The sequence below is a fragment of the Plecotus auritus genome (genome assembly GCF_963455305.1).
Source record: "Plecotus auritus genome assembly, chromosome: 2".
Taxonomy (NCBI): domain Eukaryota; kingdom Metazoa; phylum Chordata; class Mammalia; order Chiroptera; family Vespertilionidae; genus Plecotus; species Plecotus auritus.
In genome coordinates this window covers 120,609,915-120,636,169 of record NC_137771.1, presented here as the reverse complement: position 1 = coordinate 120,636,169, position 26,255 = coordinate 120,609,915, and the positions used below count along the sequence as shown (strand labels likewise).

Sequence of the window (26,255 nt, the reverse complement as noted above, 5' to 3'; positions counted from 1 at the left end):
AATAACACTGTATTGTATAATTGAAATTTACTGAGAGAGAACGGAAATGTTTTTACCCAAAACAAAAATATTTAACAATTGATTCTATCTACATTGCTATTATCTTAGTTTTTAACTGTCTCTTTAGGCTTTATCATACTTGCACATCAAAGGACCAGATCTTCATGAAGTTTTTGAGTACTAGATCTCAGATCTGTATTGAACTAGAAAGTGCTATGAGGAAATGGGCAGGGCTCAAACATTTAAGATACAGAGGAGTAAGTCAGAAACCATAGTGACTTTGTCTTAACAGCTGCATTAACTATTTCAGATCATCAAGTTCTATGCATATACATATCCTACTTGAAGCCACTGAGTATGAAGTGGGGCAAAAGGAGGTTTATAGTTGTGAGTACATGAAACACATAATTTATTCCTGTATTATTATTATTTATTGTACAAGAGGTGCGGTGCACAATTTCGTGCATGGGTGGGGTCCCTCGGCCTGGCTGGCAATCAGGGCCACGGGAGGTTGGCTGCAGGGAGAGGTTGCAGGAGGTTAGCCAGCAGGGGGAGGGGCCGCAGGAGGTTGGCTGGCCACTGGAGGTTAGCTGTGGGAGCGCACTGACCACCAGGGTGCATCTCCTGCATTAAGTGTCTGCCCCCTGGTGGTCAGTGAGCATCATAGCAACTGGTCGTTTGGTCACTTAGGCTTTTATATATATATATAGACTATAGGCCTGGTGCAGGAAATTCGTGCACGGGTAGGGTCCCTAGGCTTGGTCGGCAATCAGGGCTGATCTGTTGGGGCCCCCCCCTTGCACCTGCCTTGGCCTGCCACCGCCCGCTCACCTGATCCACCATCCTGCTGTGGTCCTGCTCTTGTCGGGCTCATTGGGGCCGGTAGCGCCTCCACTGCCGCCCGCTGCCAGCATTGCGTCGCGGAGGCCCGACATGTTCCACACCGCCCCGTTTGTCAGCATACGTCTAACTCCCATTGGGCCGAACTCTCGCCCATGGGGACAATTTGCACATTAGCCTTTTATTATATAGGATTATTTTCTTTTGTTTTTAAATATATATTTTTTTAATTTCAGAGATGCTTTCAGAGAAGAAGGGAGAGAGAGAGAGAAATAGAAACCTCGATGATGAGAGAATCATTGATCAGCTGCCTCCTGACTAGGAATTGAACTCTGACCTCCTGATTCATATGTTAATGCTGAACCACTGAGCCACACCGGCTGGGCTATTATATTATTTTCCATACAGACAACTGTAAAACTATGTTTGCTTCAGCCTGTATATACAAACCCACATTTGTAGAACAGAGAAATTTGGAGGATAAACCTCTGTCACTTCTTTTTTTTTGTCTCCACTCTGAGTACAATGAGAGTTAAGATAAACTACAATGTGCTGAACATTTGTTTTATACATCAGAATCCTTTCAATAAGGGGCTCTTGTATAGTACCTTGCTTCGACAGAAAAGTTTCTACTCAGTTCAAAAAAACTTCAAAATGACAAAGCTGACTGGCTGGCATGGCTCAGGGGTTGAGCATTGACATATGAACCAGGAGGTCACAGTTCCATTCCTAGTCAGGGCACATGCCTGGCTTGATCCCCAGTGTGAGGTGTGCAGGAGGCAGCTGATCAATGATTCCTTCTCATGATTGATGTTTCTATGTCTATCTCCCTCTCCCTTTCTCTCTGAAATCAATAAAAATATTTTTTTAAATGACAAAGCAATTAAATAATGATGCAAGAAGAAAGAATAAGTTACAAATCTCTTCCACACCATGTAGCCACTGACAGACTTTTAGTTAAGACAAAACAAAAATCCACACAGCACCTATGCACCATGAGCTTTTCTGGTTTTAGTTTTATGTCACCACTGTACATATTTCATCCTCACTAATAAAATGTGTTTCTTTGCCCAGCCAGAGTAGCTCAGTTGATAGCAGGTTTTATTCCTGGTCAGGGCACATTCCTGGTTTGGGGTTTGATCTGCTGTTGGGGCATGTACGAAAGGCAATCCTATATAATAAAAGCCCAATATGCAAATTGTCCCTTTGGGGGGGTCGTTCGACCGCTCGCTATGACGTGCGCTGACTGCCAGGGGGCAGCGTGGAACATGGCGGGCGTCAGTGACACACTGCCACTTTTTGCCAGCTATTGATGGGGATGGAGGTGTGGTGAGAATGCAGGCTGTCTGCTGAGCTCGCTCTTACTCCCCCTGCTACTCTTCACCTGGACAACAGGGCTCTAGTGCCAGGGAAGCCCCTGTGCTCAGGTGCTGGGCATCCGCGAGGAGCTTGCCCCACACCTGAAAGGCCTCTTTCGGGTGAGCGGGGCCTCAGCTGCCGGGACCACAGGGGCTGGTTGGGCTCCTGTGGGTTCATGCAGGAGCTTGTCTTCAAGACCGGCTAGGAGAAAGCACGCTGCCTGCCCAGCTTCCATGCAGTGCCGCTGGGCACCCGAGAGGCCCACGCTGCACCCTGACCCGCAGCATCCAGCCGCGCTTACTGCATCTCCATGTGGGGATTCGGGTGCTGTGACTCAGGTGGAGGGGGGTCTGCGGGGGCTTGGGAACCCAGGTGCTACCCAGGGCCCAGAGGTCAGCTGGGACTTTCCCTTCCATGCCAGACACTCGCGTTTCAATCACTGGCCAGGCCTAGGGCCCGCACCCATGCACGAATTAATTCACCAGGCCTCTAGTTGATTGATGTTTCTGTATCTCACTTTCTCTCTCTAAGCATGTCCTCCGGTGAGGATTAAAAATCCTATATAATAAAGAGGTAATATGCAAATTGACCATCACTCCAACACACAAGATGGCCAGCAGGGGAGGGCAGTTGGGGGTGACCAGGCCGGCAGAGGAGGGCAGTTGTGGGGGGGGACCAGACCTGCAGAGAGGGACAATTGGGGGAGACCAGGCCTACAGGGGAGGACAGTTAGGGGTGACCGGGCCGGCAGGGGAGGGCAGTTAGGGGCAACCAGGCCTGCAGGGGAGGGCAATTGGGAGTGACCAGGCCTTCAGGGGAGGGCAGTAGGGAGGGACAAGGCCTTCAGGGGAGGGAAGTTGGGGGAGACCAGGCCTGCTGGGGAGGGCAGTTGGGGGCAACCAGGCCTGCAGTGGAGGACAGTTAGGGGTGACCAGGCTGGCAGGGGAGGGCAGTTAGGGGCAATCAGGCCGGCAGAGGAGCAGTTAAGTGTCAATCAGGCTGGCAGGGCAGTGGTTAGAGGGTGATCAGCCTGGCAGGCAGAAGCAGTTAGGGGGAATCAGGCAGGCAGGCATGTGAGCAGTTGGGAGCCAGCAGACCTGGATTGTGAGAGGGATGTCCGACTGCCCGTTTAGGCCCGGTCCCATCACCGGGATCAGGCCTAAAGAGACAGTTGGACATTCCTCGAGGGGTCCCAAATTGAAGAGGGTGCAGGTTGAGTTGAGGAGAACCCTCCGACCCCATGCACGAATTTCTTGCACCAGGCCTCTAGTCAATAAATAAAATAAAATTTGGTTCTTCAGTTACATCAATTTTCATGTGACTGTTTTGATGAACACATAATAAAAGTGAAGGGTTTTTTTGAAAATGAATAAATACTTAAGTATAATCTATATATATAAAAAGCAAGCGACCATAATGGCGTGACAATTGTAATGACCAATCACTATGATGCCCACTGTGGCCAGCAAATCGGCCCAATCAGGTACATATGTCTCCTTTTTTCCCCATTGACCCAAGAGCTCTCTGTGGTTATCTGAGGCTGATCCCTGGCCAGCATTGCAGCTTTACTTATTCCTCTGCTCAAACCTGCTCTTTTCCCATTCTTCCCAGTTACTGTTCTCAAAAGTACACTTTAGTAAGTACTGCCCACTACCCGACTCTCCCACCCCAATCAAGGGTAGGGCCAGCCGGCCAAACGTCCCATCAACTTCCCCCCAGCCAGCCCCACCCCCGATCAGCCCGCCCCACCATGATAGGCCCGCAGCCCGTCCCCCCCGCCGGCCCCGCCCCTGATCGCCCCCCACCCCAATAGGGGGCAGGGCTGGCCAGCCAACCTCCTGCAGCCCCTCCCCCTGGCTGGCCTCACCCCCAATGGGCCACCACCACTCTGATCAGCCTGCAGCCCTCCCCCTGGCTGGCCCCACCCCTGAGCGCCCCCCTGCACCCCAATAGGAGGTGGGGCCAGCCAGCCAACCTCCCGCAGCCCCTTCCCCAGGCCCCCGATTGGCACCCCCACACCATTTGGGGGCAGGGCTGGCCAGCCCACGGCCCACAGCCCCGCCCTATGGCCAGCCTGCCCCCAATCGGCCCCCCAACCCTAGTCAGGAGTAGGGCCTGCTGGCCAATTGCCTGCATCCCCTCCCTCCAGCCAGCCAGCCCTGACTGGCCCAGTTTGGGGCGGGCCAGCCAGCCAACCTCCCGTCATCTCCTCCTCCTGACAGGCCCAGCCCCAATGCGCCCCGATTGGGGCCGGACTGGCCGGACCCCACCTGTGCACAAATTCATGCACTGCAGGGGGGTCCCTCAGCCGGGCCTGCCCCCTCTCACAGTCTGGGAGCCCTCAGGGGTGGTAGGTGACCGGTGATCAGGGGAAGGCAACACCCCATCACACCTCTGCTGCTGCCACTGCAAGCCTTGGCCGGCCCTGGTTACCTCAGCCTCGGGCAGCCCTGGGCAGCTGGGCAGCCGCCATCTGAGGCTTGCCTGCACCTCGGGCCGGCCCTGGGAGGCTGGGGGTCTGAGAGATCTGGGGGACACTGGAGGCAGCCAAAGGGACTGGGCGCCGCCATCTTGGAGCTGTGGGCACCACCATCTTTGAGGGCGCGACAGTCAATTAGCATATTGCCTCCTTATTGGCTATGGACGCTGCCATCTTTGAGGGCAGAGCAGTCAATTAGCATATTCCCTCCTTATTGGCTTTGGGTGCCGCCATCTTAGCATATTCCCTCTTTATTAGATAGGATGTTTACTTATAAAAAATGTTACTTTTTGCCTGGCTGGTTTGGCTCAGTGGATGGAGGTCGAGTTGGCCTGTGGACTAAAGGGTCTCAGGTTCAATTCCCGCCGGGGGCACATGCCCAGGCTGTGGGCTCGATCCCCCTCAGTGGGGGCAGTCAGTGATCCTCTCTCATCACTGATGTTTCTATCTCTCTCCCTTCCTCTCTGAAATAAAAAAAATATATATGTTTTTTAAAAAGTAACTTTTTTCTTCAAGGGGAAAAATCCCAATATTTTTATTTCTGTCTATTACGTAATCCCCTTCTTTTGTGAAGTTATCAACTAGAATATCTTTGTTTCTAGTAATTTCTTGACAGTATTTTCTTTGCCATTTACCTAATTTCTGTAATTAGATACAAACAAAAATTTCTCCTTAGTGGTTACTTTGACTAAAATGATTTATTAGGATCACATAAGTTTTAGTCTTGAAAAAAAACTTTTCAAGTTTTTTAGTCTTGAAAAACCAAACATTTTGGCATAGTGGGACTAAAATCTCCTATGGAAACAATGAGCTACTGCTGTGTGGTTGCTGTGGCCTTTAAAAAGGGCATGATCTCTTCCAGTCACCATGGTCTTACACTGCCAGACTAACTGGCAGGCCTTTGAATTTGATCCCATAGTCTACAAAGCCGGTATATTATACTCATAGTTATCTTTCCCAGACATGCAAAATGTGAATTGTTTCAAATTAACTACTCTATCAATCTACTATGAGCTGTTCACCATTTTCAGCAATAGTTTCTCCATGGTTTCTACCCTAGAGTTTATATTCTCATCAGGTACTAAGTAACACAAGCATATGCCTGAGGAAAAAAAGGTGTAGACAGTTCCACACACTGGAAAACCTTTTCCCACTAAAGTAGTAAGCTTGACTTACCAGTTTGGAGTTGGTAGTTGGTTTATTTCTTAAAGCTGGGGGTCTGTAAGCTGTTGCAGTTTTAGGTTCTTCACTGGGTACGTCACTTGGAACGGCTTGGTAAGTTATTGTTTTTACTGGAAATATTCCATCTAAAAATGGCTGCCAAGAAACCTGCCATAATTCCACATTTGATGGCACATCATACTTGTGCAAGACTGAGCCAGTGTAATGCCAAATCTTGTACCCATTATTAACACGTAACCTGGGAGCACATGTAGCTGTTAAAATATGCTCACCATCTGGGCACCAAGCAAAATATGTAGAATCAGAGGCCACTGGTTTAGAAATAAGTTTGTAGTTTTTAACATCCCATACTTCCATCTGTCCCCTCAGATTTCCAAATCCAGCCAGTACTAATATATGCCCATGAGGACTATAGTAGGCTGCGTTACGAGGACCAGTTCCAAAGTCAAACACAGGATCACATTTCAAGTTGAAAATTGTTGCTTTGGCAGGCATAAAACCATAAACGGCACAAAACTCAGTAGAATTAGAATTCCAAACCACATCATAGATGGGGCCACTTTTTGCTGGAAAAATAATATAAAACCCAAATTAGCAATAATTATATGAACATATTTATTAGCACTAATTATAAGCACATAACACTCAAACATGTCAAACAGTAAATAAACAAAACAAACTAAAAAATTTCATGGTATGTTAAAATTAAAATATTTTTACATGATATACAGTATATAAAAATTAATGTATAATCATAAATTTAAGAATCCCTAATAAACCTTCATTTTTTTTTTTACATTTTGGCAATGTGGGCTCACAGTAGCATAAATTACTAATATTTATTAACAACTAGTTTTTATTGAACTTGGTAGTAGTATATGCATAAAGTAATAAAAATATGAGCTATATAAAAAGACACACCACAAAAATAAACCCCTCTACACTAAAGGCAAAACTTTGATATATTTCTTTTCTTTTTTTTGGTTAATCTTCACCCAATAGTATTTTTTCCATTGATTTTTAGATAGAGTGGAAGGGAGGGAGGAAGGAGGAAAGAGGGAGAGGGGGAGGGAGGGAGGGAGGGAGGGAGGGAGGGAGAGGGAGAGAGAGAGAGAGAGAGAGAGAAAGAGAGACACATTGATTTGTTGCCTCCCACAAGCACGTTGACATAGCGGGGGATTGAAACTGAACCTGGGTATATGCCCTTGATCAGGAATCTGCATGGGGACTGACACTCTAACCATTGAACTACATCCACCAGGGCATCTCTGGTATATTTATTGCATATGCTTTCTGAATATTTTTGTTGAAATTAAGTTTCTCTCTCTTAAACAACACATACAAAAAAAACCCAAAGTTCTATAACTTTTATATATTTAAATTTATCCCTTTTCCCTCATAACTTCAGTCTTTAGAAAGTCTTTTTCCATTTTTAGAAAAAAAATCACAAATATTTGCTTCTAGTTCTATAATTTTAGATATAATATTTTGGCCCAACTGGATTTTCTTTTGGTGAAGAGGCAGCATTATTGATTTTTTTTTTTTTTTTAAGAGAGGAAGGAAGAGGGAGAGAGAGAAAAATTGATGTGAGAAATATTCATCAGTTGCCTTCAGCAGACCAGGAATCAAACCTACAACCCCACCATGTGCCCTGATTGAGAATTGAACCGATGATCTTTCAGTGCACAGAAAGAGGCAACACTATTAATGTTTTGTTCCAAATAGCTAGACAGTTGTCCCCATACCTCATATTAAAAAATCCGTATTTTCCACCATTGATTCAAATGCTGACTTTCTTACACAGCAGCAGCAATGGAAATGTGCATCTCTTTCTAGGTTCAGTTCTGTTTCATTGTTTACCTGCTACCAACCAGCCAGAACCAAAGTGCCTTAATTACAACTGCCTTACATCTTAATATCTAATAGTATAAGAATTCCCCCACTCTATTCTTCTTTTGCAGTTTTCAAAACATTATTGCAAGTTTATTTTTCAATATCAACTTTAGAATCTGCTTGCCTAGTTAAATATACTGGCATTTTAATTTCATTTTTAGATCAATTTGGAGAGGAATGACATCTTTATAAAATTCTTCAAGATTACAGTTTGTTCCTCAGAAGTTTTTTTCCCCATCAGACCTATACTATTTGTTTTTTGTTGCTATACATATATGAAATCTTTCCTTCCATTATGTTTAAGTGGTTGTTGTTTATATGGTGACTTCATCTATGAGCAGAGATGACTTTGCTTCTTCCTTTTAAAACTGCATACTTGCCCCAGCTGGTTTGGCTCAGTGGATAGAGTGTTGGTCTGTGGACTGAAGTGTCCTGGGTTCGAGTCCCGGTCAGGGCATATGCCTGGGTTGCAGGCTCGATCCCTAGTAGCGGGTGTGCAGGAGGCAGCCGATCAATGATTCTCTCTCATCACTGATGTTTCTATCTCTCTCTCCCTCTCCCTTCCTCTCTGAAATCAATAAAAAAAAATATTTTTAAAAAATAAAATAAAATTGCATACTTGCCTTGGCCGGTTTGTCTCAGTGTTTAGGAGCATGGTCCGTGGACCAAAGGGTCTCGGGTTCTATTCCCAGTCAAGGGCATGTATCTGGGCTGCAGGTTCAAGCCCTGGCCCTGGTTGAGGTGTGTGCAGGAGGCAACCAATCTTGATGTTTCTCTCTCTCTCTCTTTCTCTCTCTCTCCCCTTGTCTCCCTCCCTCTCTCTCTCTTATACACTCTCTCTAAAAATCAATGGAAAAAAATATCCTTGGGTGAGGATTAAAAACTAAAAATAAATAAGACTGCATACTTTATCTTTTTAAAAAAATACGTATTTTTATTGATTTTAGAGAGGTAGAGGGAGAGATAGAAACATCAATAATGAGAAAGAATCATTGATCGGCTGCCTCCTGCATGCCCCCTCCTGAGGATGGAGCCCACAACCCGGGCATGTGCCCTGAGCAAGAATGGAACTCTGACCTCCTGGTTCATAGGTCGAAGCTCAACCACTGAGCCACCAGCCGGGCTATATATGTTATCTTTTGATCAGTTACACTAAGTAGATCTTTCAGAATGTTAACTAAGAGTGGAACGGGGAGTCACTCTTGTTTTGTTTGTGACTTCACTAGAAAGTTTTCTTTATATGTTCAATTCAAAATGAAAAAATTAGGGAGTTGCCAGAATTTTAGATCTGTATTATTCTATAGTTAATTTAGCTCAACAAAACAAAGATGAAGTACTAACATTCTTCAGTACTGAAGATGGTGCTAAACTCACTAGATCAACTTACTGTCCTAATAAGTTCAAAGTCCCCAGAGAGCTATAGCAATTGAATTGCCTGACTTAGGAAGTTTCCTACTAAAGAACTAGCATAACTAAATTAACTGGGTTATGCCAAAATCAGGTGTGTCTGGAAATGATTTTAAGTTTCTTAATCAAGAGGAATTTTATCATAAAGGTTATAAAACATGTTAGTCTTATCACCTGATCAAGAATTTAGATTTCATCATCTTTTTAAAAAAAACATGTATTTTCATTGATTTCAGAGAGAGGAAGGGAGAGGGAGAGAGAGATAGAAACATCAATGTGAGAGAGAATCATTGATCAGCTGCCTTTTGCATACCTCCCACTGGGCATTACTGTGACCGGGAATCGAATCATGTCCTCCTGGTTCATAGGTCAACACTCAACCACTGAACCATGCCAGCTGGGCTATATCATCTTTTTCACTGTCCTTGTTTTTATCAAAGGAAGATGGCTGAAATACTCACGTAATTGCACCACAGCACTTTCTCCGTTTGTTGCAATATAGTGCAGCGTTTGTTCACCATAGTAGGAAGCTCCTGTCTTGTCAACATCTGTACTAGCTATTACTAACACAGCAGTAGCTGTAACAGTAAAAACTTAAATTAGATTTAAAACACAAATCAACCTAATGGTGATAAAAAATATATTAAATAATATAATAGAGCCATGTAAAAGTTCATTAAATAAGCATTGATACATTCTCTTATACAAAAAGGAATCAAGTCTAAATCAATACTTGATAAACAAAATGAGAGAAAATATATTTATCATACCTTTTTTATTCCATAGCATTGTAACCTTATCTGCCTTAAAGAAACTTTTATTGGCTAAAGCTGCATGAGGCCCATCAAAGTTGGGGTACTGATATAATCGAACAAATGAAGGTGCACCCTTACTTCCTGGAACGTAAACAGCCACCTATGATACACAGACATGAATAATTTAATTTATGAAGCATATAAACTAAGATGGATATCACTAAAAACTAAGAAGAGTTAATCTTATAATATTCCACATAATCAAACAAAAACATAGCCATTACCTTGTATGGTTGGGGTCCAGGTGATAACACAAAATCATTAATTTTTTGCAAATGCAATTTATTTGCAGTTGTATCTAAGAAAAAAAGAAAAGGTGTTAGATTGATGAGAGATGCTAATAGCGAATGCTAAATTCTGAATGCATTTTAAAAGGTTAGTGTAACTATACACAATACTGATCATTGTAGTCTCATACAGGTGAGGCAGAGCAAAGTAGTGGAAAAAGCATGGTTGGGAGTAGACAGACTTACACTTGAATTCCTACTCAGTCACTTATTAGTTGTGTGAGTTTGGGCAAGTAATGAGATTATACACCTAATTCCTAGTGATTGATTTTTAAGAGCACAGTATCAGGCACATAGTAAGTATTTAATAAACCTCAATTCCCTTCTCTTCAACTTCTGAAATAAAGTAGTTTTAGAGCCCATTAGATGGGAAAGATTACTTTAGCCTAATGTAAAATGTGGATACAGATATTCTGTAACTAATTACATGACAATAATGATCACAAGAGTAACAATGGTGGACATTTTTTTGAGTTCTAACTCTGTGCCAGGCAGTCAGAACCCATGTTATGAATAATACTGCTTCCCTAGTTAATGGGATCAAGAGCTATTATTCTTCCTTTGTTCAAATTCAAATTTGCAGCCCCCTTCTTTTGGCATGCTCACAAAGAGGCAGGCAACATAAGCCAGCAAGTGAACCCAAAATCAGTGGGGGCTGCAATGAGCCTCAAAAGCAAGATAATGAAGTGTACAGCTATAAAGATTACGTGAATAATGCCACCTTTGGTATATGTGAATGGAGTTACCAATTCCTCCTCTATTGTAATATACTCAAAAGTGTACAGTCACTAATGGGATACCCTAAGGATAAAAGAAACTGCAAAACTTTTTCTCTGAATTATTTTCAGTAATCATGTTATTGGTATTACTGTTGGTATTGCTATTCTAAGAATATTATGTGGTTCATGTAAAAAAAAGCAAATGAAATTCCAGAGAACCAGGATTCCTGGTATTGGCAAAAGGCAATACATATATAAGATATAAAAGACAGAAAAAGGCCTAAAAACAACCATCAACACAACAGTAATAAGAACCCCTATACACGCATATTGTGGTCTCTAAATACCATTTTCCACTCAAAGAAACCAGAGTATTTCAAAGAACTGACTGATTCTAGGGATATAGCAGGAAATAATAAACACGGTAGTCTCAGAACAGCTTGTCTTACCATTTAGCAAAATAGTCATTAACAACTAATTGACCAATCATGGGATAATATGAGCACCAATAAGAATAATAATTGCAATGGACTGAAACACGTTTAAATTTATAGTTCATAAAGATTGGGGTGGGGGGCGGGGGGGACCAGGGGAACAATTGGTTGCAATGAAGATTGCCAGAGAAAGAACTCATTATTTCAAAAGCGATAAAAGGAAAGAATATTGATCCTGCCTTTCCTATATATATAGTACTACTAGGCAACCAAATAGTAGACGAGAAAATTTCTCTTTATGGAAGTAGTACAGCTAATAAATAAGAGGGGAGGAGGATAATCAGACAATCACCAATTTGCAACCACTCATGAAATAATGAATCTAGGCACTGAACATTAATGTCAGTTAACCCTACAAAATTAAAGACAGTAAGACAGTATGTGCTTCTTGATAAAATAATTCAATACTGTCTTATGATGTAGTCTTACCCTCATCTCTCCCAGAAAAGATGCTGAAATTGACCAACTCTAGATCCAAATGAGTTACTAATAGGGGACAGATGAACAAGTTTAATTACAGAATGGGATACAATTCAAACTATGGGAAAATATATAGGACAAATAAACTGCAAGAGGGAAAAGAAGAGATGGAGAGAGAACCTGTAGCTTAAAAAAAACTTAAAAGATACATCAGTCAATTGCAATGTGAAAAATCTTATTTGGATCATAAGTTTTAAAATAACTAACATTTGTGATAATTAGAAATTTAACGCTGAACAGATATTTTATAGTCTGGGATAATGGTCTTTTGGCTAAGTCATAAAAAATTTAAGAGTCCTAATCTTCTGAGATACATACTGAAATATTTATAGGTAAAATTATATGATCTCTAGGATTTGTTGTAGCAGAATAAGAGGGATGGAAGATGGACAGATGGATATGATAGGATTGGCAATGAGTTTATGGTTATTGGGACTAGGTGTCTAATTTTGTGTTTCAAATTCTACACAGTGAAACATTCACTTGTATCACAGAATTTCAATAGCAAATAAATACAGAAAGAGACATTTAAAATGTTTTGGTTTAATAGAAATTTAGGGAATAATTAGTTATTATAAAAGAAAATTTTTGTGTTATAAAATTTCACTAGTGTTTATGTTATTCAAATGAATAACTATAATAGTAATTTTAATACATTTTATGTTTTCATATAGTATGTGTATAAATATACAGCAATGTATTAATATAGTAACAGTATTTTAGAGAACTCTATGATACATAGAAAGCAATAAAAACTATATACATTTATAGTAAATAATAAAATTATTTCATAAATATTTCCATACTGAAATTGTTATTTTCAAAGAAATGAACTTCATTGTTAACATTTCGGGCACAAATAGTTTCATCTTCTGACCAGGATGGACACCTACATTGAAAAGAAAATATAAAAAAACATTTAAATAGAATGTAATACCACATGTTAACATTTGTAATATTGCTTACTATTTAAGGAAAAATACTTACAATATGATGTTAAGTCAGTTACTAATAGTTTTAGTCAGTATATATAATAGACAAAATACTAATAAACAAAAGAAAGATCAAGTGTTTATTACATTCCTATATACAAATTTCTGAATAGATCTAGATTTTGGTCTGAGAAGTTATTTTCTAAACCAATGCCAAAGAAACAAGTATTATAACAATGAAGATATTTAAAATATTTTGTAAATAATAATAAGTATTCTAAAACATTTACTTACCAATTTTGCATCTTTTTCTGGATGAAAGCCTTCAAACATGTTCCAGTTTTCACATCATAAAGTTGTAGGTTGGGAACCCCAGCTGTGCCATCTTTAGAAGCTGAAGTAGAAACAACATTTTTTATAGTAATTGTCTCCTAACACTAGTAAAAAAGATGTCATTTTAAGAAACAATTTGAACAAGATTATACGGATCAAGTAAGAGAGTTGCTTTAAAACAACTTTCCCCAATATCTTTAATATGGATTTACTCACCCATTCCTAAAGTCATAACAATAGGACAGCTGTTGGAGCAAAAGGTCAGCATTTCTGAAATGAGTTCATTACTATGGATTTTAAGAATATTTAAAAGAGATTTCTTGTTTAGTGAGGTTTACTGTTAAGTAGATTAAATTGTGTTATATGAAAGCTTGTATCTATAAGTCACACACACAGAATTATATAACTCATGATTTTCAATTTCCCTTTTATTTACTTGAAAAAAGAAGATTCATTAGAGTCCATGCCTCTTGGAAGAACACACCCAAGAGGTTTATAATCCAACAAGGAACTATTATATTTTGCTTAATAGCCACATAATTAGAACACATTTCTCTTATTTATTTTAATTAATTTATTTTTATATATTTTTACTGATTTCAGAGAGAAGGGAGAGGGAGAGATAGAAACATCAAGGATGAGAGAGACTCATTGATTGGCTGCCTCCTGCACGTGCTCCACTGGGGATCTAGCCCACAACCTGGTTCATTGATGGATGCTCAACCACTGAGCAACACAGGCCAGCTAAAATAAACATTTTAAATAATCATTATAAAGAGGAAGTACACTAGATTCAAACCAAGACATTTTAAATGTCTCTTTCTGTATTTATTTGCTGTTTCATTTTTATAAGAAATGTGTATGGTATGACAAAGAATAATGGTGTGCCATTGTCTAACACTTTTAGAGATATATGTTATGTGAACATTTTATATAGCTGTGCTTCATAGATGAGTAATAAAATACTGGGAATTGGTATCAGGGTTTAAGAAACATATTTTAGATTCAGATACACATTATTTAAGAATTTAATAAGATGATGAAAACAAAATACTTACACAGTGTCTGGCACATGAGTACTCAAAGTTATCTACTAGAAAAAGAAACATGGCCCAGCCGGCGTAGCTTAGTGGTTGAGCATCAACTTATGAACCAGGAGAGGTCAGGGTTTGATTCCTGGTCAGGGCACATACCCAGGTTGCGGGCCTGATCCCCAGTGGGGGGCGTGCAGGAGTTAGCTCATCAATGATTCTCACTCATCACTGATGTTTTTGTCTCTCTCCTTCTCCCTTCCTCTCTCTGAAATCAATAAAAACATTTTTAAATGCTTTTATTTTGACGGTTATTATTATTATTAATTTTTGAGATCTTCTCTATACAGTGTTATTTACTTCCTAAAATTTCCCTTGGCTTTTTCTTTTGCTCTATTTCATGATGCATCTTTTCACTAACCTACTATACCTTGCAATTATTTAAAGTACATTATATTTGGGGAATACAAGATTCACTAATTCACACGCTATTTACTATCATAAAGACTAATTACTTTCTTGTAAGTTATAAATTCTCATTTTTTCCCACTGAATTGAATTGGGCCTGTTAGAATATTTTTATAATTGGAAAATACTTACTAGTGTAAGGTTGCCACGTTGCCAGGACAGTGTTTTTTGGTGAGAATTCAAGGCAAACTGTCTTAGGGAGGTCGAAGGAGTGCAGTAGTCCCTTGTTAGTGACACTGATAATATTTATTCTGGTTTCAAAAGAAATTACTTCAGCAACAAAATACTGTTTCACAATAGCCAGCACTATCAAAAACATTTAACTCTTTCAAATATAGATCACTCTTTAAGTGTTTATTTTTCATAAAATCAATTTTCAGTTAGTTCTACAAAATATCCAATAAACACCTTAACTGAAAAAAAGTACACACAAAAGGCCCCTCTATAAGGCTGGTATTTAGAAATTACATGCAATTAATAGAAAGATACAATCACAACAGGATTTTAATTGAACAGAGCTACCTAAAGACAAGCTGTATCAAACCAAAGAGAAAACAGAGGTGCTAAAACAAAAGCATATTTTATTTAATTTTTAATTTTTATTGTTGGCTTAACTAACATTTATTTCTTAAAGTTCTGGAGCCTAAGAAGTCCATGATGAAGGTGCTGGAAGCTTAGGTTTCTGGTGAGAGCCTTTGTAGAAAGCTGCCTTCTTTCTGAGTTCTTACATCGCACAGAAAAAGTATGTTTTAAGTATGTTTTTATTGGTATTTAGTAAAAGAGGAAGAGGAATAGAAAGATAGAGACATTGATGAAAGAAAAACATTGACCAGCTGCTTCCTGCATGCTACCCCTCCCCCCACCCACTAGGGATTGAGCCTCCAACCCAGGTATGGGCCCTACCTGGGAATTGAACCAGTGACCTCTTGGTTTTTGGGTTGTTGTTCAACCACTGAGCCACACTGGCTGGGCAGAAAAAGTATATTTTAAAAACTGAGTAGCCCCTGAGGAAATCAGCAGAGACTTTGCCTATTAAAATTTTACAACCAGTCTTGAAAAGATATAGAGTGTAAGAGTTATTTTGTTATGATAATGATAAATATTAGAATAACTATACCAGACTCCATTTTCTTTGATGCTTTCTATGTACCCTGTTCTAGTCTAATCACATTTTCTTATTTCATCCTCACAACACCTTATAAAATAGATATTATCATCTCAATTTTACAAATGTGAAACTGATTTGATGAAAAATTCAATGATTTGGTGATTTGCCCAAGATCATACTACTGATAAATGCCAGAGCTAACCTTTAAAACCAGCTTAGTGACTTGCTATTATGTATTCTTTGGGGTTAAAAAAGAGAGAGAGAGATAATCCATTTTATTCCAGAAATTCCTTAAAGTTACTTTGTTCTACTCAAGTTTGAGGATACTGCATCAGGATAAGCAGAAATTGGTAAGAATGCAAGATTACTGCATATTGTTTTAACACACAGACACATGAGATTTTTTACAACTTATTGTGAATTTCATATTTTAGAATACATAAAGCTTTCTTTTTTGTAGTTGATAAGCTTGAATAGTTATTCTTAGAATGTTTAATGAAGGGTGTTTATTTTTAATTTTTTTTTTAAAAATCACATATTTAAGGAAAAATCACCTAGAGTTTCTGACTTAGTTAACCATGAATTCAGCAAAGACCACATACACTACATGTTTTTCCTGCCCCAGGAACATGATGTCTTTGAGCCACAGCACTTTAAGGAAATAAATGCTAGAACCAAATACAGAAAATATCTATTAAAAAGATGGACATAACATATAGAGACATATTAAAAACATTCAGAGTTGATGCCTGGCTGGTGTTCTCCCTTCCTTTCTGAAATAAATAAAAATATTTATTTTTTAAATATTAAAAAAATAAAAATATTCCAAGTTGAACCCAATAGAAAGCCAAGTGGAGATGTGAAATAAATAAAATAATTATAATAACTACCAAGGTAAAAACAGATTTATTCAATAAACTCTAAGATAACATGATAGGGTTACCACAAAAAGATAACAGACAATGAAAAGAAGTATGGTAGGTCCCATTAGACAGTAAATTTCTATGAACTCATTACTTAAATAGCATAAATTAAAATATGGATTTAAAAAAATAAAAGCCAAATACCCACAACAGGTTCACCAAAATATAAATAAGTAAAATAAATAATAAAATCTTGAGAGTACATTTTTCATTGAGGCTGAGATTCAGATTGTCAACATTGTAGATAAGATTCAACATGATTATATACTTAATAATTTGAGAGTAGTTTATTGGTTGGATTTAATAACTTAAAAAATAAAAAAACTGATTAATATTTTTAATAATAAAAGCTAATTCTGCCAGCTTATAGTCATAAAAAGTGAACCAACTAATGTAACACAATCTTTTTAGCATTAATTTTTCAAAATCATGTGTTTAATCCAATCTGACCTGATAGTTGAAAGACTTCAGAATATATTACCACTGTGTAAAAATCATTTAAAATGTACTTTTGGAACTAATGTATGTATTTTCCCCATTAAAAAAACACACGCTATTATATCTGGTTAAAAACAACAACAAAATAACTTCAAACCAAGCAACAAATACTTGGGCATCTTTCTGATTCTGTTAACTGACATTTTATACTGACTCTGGAAAAATTCAAAAGGACTGGTTTTCTTAGTAAAATATGAGCATTTAATCAAAATACTTTTTTTGCAAGATCAATTTTGTAATCTGATTATTTTACATAATACAAGAGGCCTGGTGCACGAAATTCATTGACGAGGTGGGGGTGTCTCTCAGCCCAGCTTGCACCCTCTCCAATCTGGGACCCCCTCGGGGGATAACCAGCAGTCGGACATCCCTCTCACAATCTGGGATGGCTGGCTCCTAACCACTCGCCTGCCTACCTGCCTGATTGGCCCCTAATTGCTTCTGCCTGCCAGCCTGATTGCCCCCTAACCACTCCCCTGCCAGTCTGATTGACGCCTAACTGCTCCCCTGCTGGCCTGATCCCCCTAATTGACCTCCCCTGCCGGCCTGATCGCCCACAACTGTCCTCCCCTGCCCGCCTGATCACCCACAACTGCCCTTCCCTGCCACGACCCGCCTCCTCCTCCGGGACCCGCCTCCTCCACTCGAGGTGGCGGAGACACTGGGACCAGCCTCCTTCGCGCCACATAGAGCCGTGGGACCCCAAGGTCTTACTGTGCGAAGTGGCCGCCAGGCCCCACCTCTGCAGTGCATACGGCCATCTTGTGGTGACCATCTTGTGATGACGTGAGGGCGTGACACCACCTAGGCTATTATTAGTATAGACTATACTAAACATACTTTTGATTACTTTAAGTATATTTTTTTTTAAAATATATTTTATTGATATTTCACAGAGAGGAAGGGAGAGGGATAGAGAGCTAGAAACATCGATGAGAGAGAAACATCGATCAGCTGCCTCCTGCACGCCCCCTACTGGGGATGTGCCCGCAACCAAGGTACATGCCCTTGACCGGAATCGAACCTGGGACCCTTCAGTCCGCAGGCCGACGCTCTATCCACTGAGCCAAACCGGTTTCGGCTACTTTAAGTATATTAATATAGACTATATTAAACATATTTTTTAATGCCTTACAAATCCTATATAATAAGAAGCTAATATGCAAATTGTCCCCTCGACCAGGAGTTTGACCAGGTAGTGGAGCCGGCTGGCCAACCACTCCTGGCCCCTCCCCCAGGCCGGCCCTGCCCCTGATTGGCCTCCCCCGGCTCAATTGGGGCAGGGACGCTGGCCAACCTCCCTCGTCCCTTCCCACTTCCCGCGTCCCTTCCCCTCCCGCTGGCCCGGCCCAATCATCCCCGATCAGGGCGGGCTAGCTGGACCCCACCTGTGCACGAATTCATGCACCAGGCTTCTAGTACTTAGATAAATAAGCAAGAATTATTTTCTAAGTGTTAGTGCGGAACTTAAAAAAACCCAATCAATAACCGAAAGCACTATTTAAAACAACCTCTCAGGTTATTCAGCATTAAATTAATTGCCCTTTCTCATATGTTACTTTTAAATTCTAAGTAATTAGATAACCCAAATGAATCAGGCATATATGTATAAACTAACAACTTTGGAGATAGGCCATGGAAGTTATGTTGGAGGTAATACCTAACTGCATCATGACATGAAAAGATGGACTTTATTAATGACACCCAAATACATATTACTCTAATAATGCTGGTTATGTTTCACATTCATGACACATACATAAAATTTTATATAAATGAACACTAACTTCTCTCCGTTGCCCCAGGCAAACAAGGTCCCATCCTTACTAAAAGTATAGACTTTGCAATTTTTCCCAGATTCCCTGAAAAGGACAATAAAAAAAAGTTTAAGTTAATAAGCATTAATACTTAAAAAAAAACACAACTGATTAAAAGTTCACAATCTTACTACTAATTTAATAACTAAGAACATATATAAATTTTAGAAAATAATTCCAAAATGCTTTTGTCTACCAAAATACTTTATCTCTTAAAATGCAGGTTCAACAAACACTGTAAAGTAAGCTGGAAATTTTTTTTATACCAACAGGTCAATATTAAAGGGGTGGGAGGGAAAGCTCTTTAGGGTGAATATCTAGTTTGTGTGACAACCCTAAAATGTAAATGAATGTGGAAGTTTCAGCTATCAGCCCTGAAACTGAGAGGGTGAAGGATTTCAAAAGGAAGACTTTGTGAAGAATGTCCCAGACCACTTGCATAAAAAACAATGGTGAATAGAATATCCTCAAGTGGCTAAGAAGTGCCCCTGGATTTAATATGTAGAGACAGAAAGTATAACATGATGATCTTCACATTAAATAAATGCAGATGCAGGATTCCACAGAAAACACTGACTTTTTGGCAATATTCTACCAAATGGTCAACACTCTAAGTACTGTATCTCTCAACTGGAGATGGCTACTATGATTTCCCAGTGATAGTGAGGATCCAAACAGAAATTGTATGTGTGTACATGTTGATGTCCATGGTTAATCACAACATTACATTAGAACTTCATGGCTAATAAATATTTGAATTATTAAACAATAGTGCATTGAAAACTAACCACTACACCGCTTTTAAACAAGGTATTATCTTTGCATTAATTCATCTGAACATGACATTTGTGTTTCTGCAATCACACAGTAATGGAAGTTTGTACACATTCTGTGGTTACCAAAATATTATTTTTTATCTCTTACAATAAACAGCTATGACCAAGATGTCCTTCATCCTATATTGCAAAATCATTTCTGAATCTTAAGGCAGAACTTTACAATTATCATAGTCAATTCCACACAGGTTTGGGTCTATTATTCCAGCCTACAGAGATGTATTTACATCTTGATTTTTCTCTTTTAAGACACTAGTTATTCCTTACAGCTTTATGGAATGTATAAAGTATAAAACATCATCCTAAGCTATCATTTAAATTAAGTATTAAGAATGCTGAATGAGCTCTTAAGATCCTGTGGCTCACCAACAGTCCTTCCCTCAAACTAAAATCAACTCATTAATCAGCTGATTTCACAGCTCTTAACCAAAGACAACTTTGTCATTACCATCATATAACCAAAAATCTTTGTCGACCTAGCTGGTTTGGCTCAGTGGATAGAGCACTGGCCCGCAGACCCGGTCCCAGGTTAAATTCCGGTCAAGGACACATACCTTGGTTGCATGCTCGATCCCTGGCCCTGGTCAAGGGGCATTCAGGAGGTAACCAATTGATGAGTCTCTCTCACACTGATGTTTCTCTCTCTCTGTCTCTCCTCCCTCCCTTGCACTCTCTAAAATTCAATGGAAAAAATATCCTTGGATGAAGATTAACAACAACAACAAAAAGACTATCATTTCTCAGATACTTCGCCAAAATCATGTTCATAGTTCTATTCTGATGTGTCTGGAAATTCTACTCAGAAAGGAAGTGAGTTAAACTTAAAACAATTTGTTCTTATCAAGCTCATTTTGATTCTAATAATCAGCCCTTTATATCATGATTATAAATTGTCCTTTTAACAACTTATTCTAGAATAGTGTTTAAGGTTGAAAGCAAGCTTACTAGATTACAGAATTCAGAATTTAATTATTTTTTCAATCTTAGCAATTGGGAAATTTTGTCTATTTCTTTCTGATATAATAGTTTATTTTTAACATATTTTTACTGATTTCAGAGAGGAAGGGTGAGGGAGAGAGATAGAAATATCAATGATGAGAGAATCACTGGTTGGCTGCCTCCTGCCCCCTCTCTACTGGGGATTGAGCCCACAACCCCGGCATGTGCCCTTGACCGGAATCAAACCCCAGACCCTTCAGTCCACAGGCTGATGCTCTATCCAGTGAGCCAAACTCGCTAGGGCCTTCTGGCATAATCTTTTAAATGAAAAACTTAAAATATATACACAAAAAAAGAGAAAGAGTATGATAACCCACCAAGCTTAAATAATTAACTCATGGCCAATTTTATTTTATTTACTCCCCACCTTTATATTTAATGCCAGAATATTTTTTTAATTTAAAACAAAATCTTCATTTTTAAGAGTATTAGAGATGTCCCCATTGCCCCACCCCCCACAATGGCCCCCTCCACCCGGTTCCCACCCTGCCCCAGGCCTTCACCACCCTACTGTCTGTGTCCATAGGCAATGCATATATGCATATAAAATAATTGGTTAATCTCTTACTGCCTCCCCTCCCCACGTCCCTCTGAGATTTGTCAGTCTGTTCCATATTTCCATGCCTCTGATTCTATTTTATTCACGTTTATTTTGTTCATTAGATTTCTTGTTCGTTTATTTTGATTTTTAGATTCAACTGTTGATAGGTATGTATTTATAGTCATTTTGTTATTCATATTTTTTCTTTTTTTGGTTCTTCTTCTTCCTCTTAAAAGAATACCCTCCAACATTTCATGTAATACTCGTTTTGTTTTGATGAACTCCTTTAGCTTTTTCTTGTCTGTAAAGCTCTTTATCTGACCCTCAAATCTAAATTAGAGCTTTTCTGGGTAATCTTGGTTATAGGTCCTTACAATTCATCCCTTTGAATATTTCTTGCCACTCCCTTCCAGACTGCAGTTTCTGTTGAGAAATAAGCTGACAGTTGTATAGGCACTTTCTTGTAGGTAACTAACTGCTTTTCTCTTGCTGTTTTTAAAATTCTCTTTGTCTTTATACCTTGGCATTTTAATTATGATGTGTCTTGGTGTGGGCCTCTTTGGATTCCTCTTGTTTGGGACTCTCTGTGCTTCCTGGACTTGTAAGTCTATTTCTTTCACCAGGTAGGGCAAGTTTTCTGTCATTATTCCTTCAAATAGGTTTTCAATATCTTGCTCTTTCTCTTCTCCTTCTGGCACCCTCATAATGTGAATGTTGGTATGCTTGAAGTTGTTCCAGAGACTCCTTACACTATCTTCATATTTTTGGATTATTTTTTCTTTTTGCTCTTCTGATTGGGTATTTTTTGCTTCCTCCTGTTCTAAGTCACTGATTTGATTTTTGGGATGCTTTAATCTACTGTTGAATACCTGTAAATTATTCTTTATTTTAGTTACTGTATGTTTTATTTGTGACTTTTTCATGTCTCAGATTCTCACTAAGATCCTTAAATGTCTCACTAGGTCCCTTGAAGCTCTCATTAAGCCTCTTGAAGCTCTCATTAAGATCCTTGAGTAAACTTATAACCACTGTTTTGAACTCTGTGTCCAGTAGTTTGCTTGCTTCCATTTCTTTCATTTGTTTCTATGCATTAGGTAGAGCTGCTACACCTTGTGTGGTTGGTGTCCTGTAGGACCCAGTAGCTCAGCCTCCCCAGTCTCCTGAGCTGGACACTCAAGGTGTTCCCCTTTGTGGGCTGTGTGCACAGTCTTGTTGTAGTTGAGCCCTGATTGCTGTCAGCATCACTGGGAGGAATTGACCTCCAGGCCAATTGGCTGTGAGGACCGGCTGCCACTAGAGTGGAAGAGCTTCTGTAAAGGAGACACTCCTACAGAGCAGGACTTGCTTCAGTGGGGCTTTGGTGCTCACTGAGTCTGCCCCTTGAGTGTGTTGCTTGTGGATGTTTAGAATTATAATCAGGTATGGTCTGAAGCTGTCTACTATGTGCACTGGCTCTGGGTCCTCTGGGAGATGCAAAGTCAGCCACTGCCTGGGGCCACATGGCAGGATCTACAGAGGGATCTGCAGATGGCTGCTACTTGTATTGAGCTTGGAACTGCCCAGGTGAGGTCCAGCTGTTAAGCAATAGAGGCTGGTGCTAGTGCCAGGTCTTGGGCCTTTTACTGATAGGTTTGAGGCATGCTGACACCAGGTGCTGCTTGTTTGAGAGGTTTTAGCAAGGTCTGAAGCCTGTGCCAGAACAGGCTATTCATATGGAAAAGCCACTGCCAACAGCTTCAGTGGAGCTGAAAATTGCATGGGGTGGGGGTCTCAGGGAATCACCAGGGCAGAGCAAACAGTGTGGGCCACGCTAATGGAAACTCAGATGTGGCTGCCAGTCGGCTCTGTAACAGGGTAGGTCCCAGCACAGAAACAATGACCCCTGTGAGCACCCCCATTTGGGAGAAAGTCCCCGAGTTCCTGCCCTGATGTCAGACAGTTTAGTTCCTACCCATATGTCCCTGGATCCCCCCAAGTCGCTACCTGGCACTGGAACTCAGAGGAAGCAGAATCATGTAAGAACTGCCTGAGGTTCCAGCATTTCTGTGTCACTCATCACAATCTGTGCTGGTTTTAATAGTCTGAAGTTATGGAGACCCTTAACTTCCCAGCTCTGGAATCCTGGGCTGGGGGTTTGATATGGGGCTGGGACCCCCTGCTTCTCATGGGAGGCCTCTGCAGTGGGGATATCCCTCCCAATTAAAAACATACCACACATGGGTGACCAGCCCATTCTGCACCTCCACCCCTCCTATCAATCTCGATGTACTCTCCTTTACTTCTCTAGTTGTACGACTTCTATTCAGCCAGATTTCAGGTGGTTCTGAATGATGGTTGTTCTGTATTTTAGATGTAATTTTGATGTGGTTGTGGGAGGCCGTGAGTACCAGCATTTATCTATGCCACCATCTTGGTTCCCTCTCCTCAATGCCAGAATATTTTAAAGCAAAACCAATTCCATACCATTTTACACTATAGTTTAGTATACATCTCTAAGTGATGACAACATTTTAAAAAACATAATCGGCATCATGCCACTTCATCTCACAATATCAACAATAACTCCTTATTATTTAATACCCAGTACTGGATATGTGGTTTTTTCAAAGCTCCTCATGTCATTCTAATATCCAATAAATTTGAGACCCATTCATCCAAAAGCTTGATTAGAGCCAGTTTTTGTTGTTGTTTTCTACCTTCATAGAAGTTAAGTACCATGTCATAATGCTTCCTTATTCTACTCTTAATGATGCTGAGATTGTACTGGACTCATTATGTGCCTTTTCAGACTCACCTAACCCTTCCTGCTCCCAGGCATCAGCTAGTCCAGTGGTCGGCAAACTGCAGCTCTGTTGACTAATGAGTTTGCCGACCACTCACCTAGACTCTCGATTCCAATAATTACAGGCTGTTGTTGTTCCTTGTGATTAAGCCCCTATCCCAGTGATCGGCAAACTCATTAGTCAACAGAGCGGCAAACCGCGGCGCGCGAGCCGTATGTGGCTCGCAAGCCGCAGTTTGCCGACCACTGAGCTAGTCAATGAAGAGACCACCTCATCTTCTAACACCACTGGTTGCCTCAGACTCTTCATGAGTGAGGACCATATTTCAGCATGGCTTCCATTATGCCAAGTGCAGTAGCAGAAGAGGAGCTCTGGCATTCAGATACAACCCTAACACACCAAGAGAAGCTGTGGCTGCAGATACACTTCTTACTCTTCTTCTCCACAGCAGATTGTTTGGAAGCACAGTGGTTCATATAGCCTCTCTGGAGACATTCTGCATGACCAAGCAACCTGGCTGTACTCTGGGAATCTGTGGTTAGCTCAGTGTACCCCATACCATATTTGGTTTTACTTCTTTAGCTCATTTCCTATCCCCCTCATTCTTGAAGCCTTAGGCTGCATACTGCAATGAAGTCCAGCACAAAAGTTTTGGCACAGATTCCTGTTTTCTAGAGTAGTGCTTTTCAAATCACCTGAGAACTAACAACAACAAAAATTCCACTTCTTGGCCCCCACCTCAGATTTAATAAGTCAGAAAATCTGGGGAGAACCAAGATAAACGCATGTACTCACAACCACAGTGCCTCTCGCAAACACATCAAAATTACATCTAAAATACAGAACAACCATCATCCAGAATGCCTGAAAGCTGGCTGAATGGAAGTCCTAGATCTAGAGAAGTAAACACTCTGAGAATGGTAAGAGGGGCAGAGGCACAGAACGGGCTGGACCAGTACCCATGTGTACCACTTTTTTAATCGGGAGGGAAATCTTCTCTGTGGAGGGCCCCTGTGAGGAGCAAGGGGTCCCAGCCCCACACCAGACCCCAGCCCAGGATCCCAGCACTAGGAAAAGAAGTCCCCATAACTATGGGCTGTAAAAATCAGCAGGGATTGTGGCTGAGTGACACGGAGGATGCTGGAGACCCAGCTGTTCCTCATAAAGCGCTAGCACATGAACTGAACTTACAAGATCCTGCTTCCTCTGAGCTCCAGCACCAGGGCGAGGCTCTGGGGACAGACACATACGAGGAGGAACTGGATGTCTGGCACTGAGACAGGAACTCAGGGGCAGCTTTCTCCCAGACGGACATGCTTGCAGGGGTCATTGTTCCTATGCTGGGACCTCCCCGGTCACAGGGCTGGTTAGTAGCCATTTCTGTTTGCTCCACCCTGGTGATTCCCTGAGACCATGACCCATCCAATTTGCAGCCCCACCCAAACTTTGTGCAGCGACTTTTGCATATAAATGACCTGTCCTTGCTCAGGCTACACACTTTGCTAAACTCTCTCAAACAAGCTGCAGCTGGGCCAGGAGCCCCAAATCTATCAATAAAAGGCCCAAGACCAGGCACTAGCACCAGCCTGCATTGATTCAGAGCTTGGCCTCCCCTGGGGACTTCCAAACATGATATAAATAGGAGGAATCTACAGATCTCTCTGTAGCCCCAGCCATGTGGCCCCAGGCAGTGGCTAACTTTGCACTGCCCTGGAGACTCAAGAACCAGTGCACCCAGTGGCCAGCATCAGACCATACCAGATTATAACTACACATCCACAAGCGACACACTCAAGGGGCAGACTCAGTGAGCACAAAAGCCCCACTGAAGAAAGTCCTGCTCCATAGGAGTGTCTCCTGAATACAAGTTCTTCCACTGTAATCGCAGTTGGTCCTCACAGCCAATTGGCTGGGAGATCAATTCCTCCCAGTGACACCAACAGCAATCAAATCTCAACTATAAGACTCTGCACACAGCCCACAAAGGGGTGCACCTAGAGTGCCCAGCTCAGGTGATTGGGGAGGCTGAAC

General features: G+C 40.7%; 1 protein-coding gene across 4 annotated transcripts in view; it reads right to left on the bottom strand.

The window, feature by feature from the left end:
* The window catches only part of EIF2A (eukaryotic translation initiation factor 2A), a 53,450-nt gene that overhangs the window by 9,317 nt on the left and 17,878 nt on the right, over nucleotides 1–26,255 (bottom strand). The window contains exons 3-10 of one of the 4 annotated variants that reach the window (XM_080657524.1): nucleotides 19,036–19,110; nucleotides 14,852–14,970; nucleotides 13,182–13,281; nucleotides 12,762–12,844; nucleotides 10,200–10,273; nucleotides 9,931–10,075; nucleotides 9,622–9,738; nucleotides 5,855–6,426 (exon numbers count right to left, since the gene is read on the bottom strand). In XM_080657524.1, coding sequence (XP_080513650.1) covers nucleotides 5,855–6,426; nucleotides 9,622–9,738; nucleotides 9,931–10,075; nucleotides 10,200–10,273; nucleotides 12,762–12,844; nucleotides 13,182–13,281; nucleotides 14,852–14,970; nucleotides 19,036–19,110 — 1,285 coding nt within the window. Of the gene's footprint in view, nucleotides 1–5,854; nucleotides 6,427–9,621; nucleotides 9,739–9,930; nucleotides 10,076–10,199; nucleotides 10,274–12,761; nucleotides 12,845–13,181; nucleotides 13,282–14,413; nucleotides 14,445–14,851; nucleotides 14,971–19,035; nucleotides 19,111–26,255 lie in introns of those variants that run through there. The other 3 variants (XM_080657525.1, XM_080657527.1, XM_080657526.1) reach the window with 3 other exon arrangements.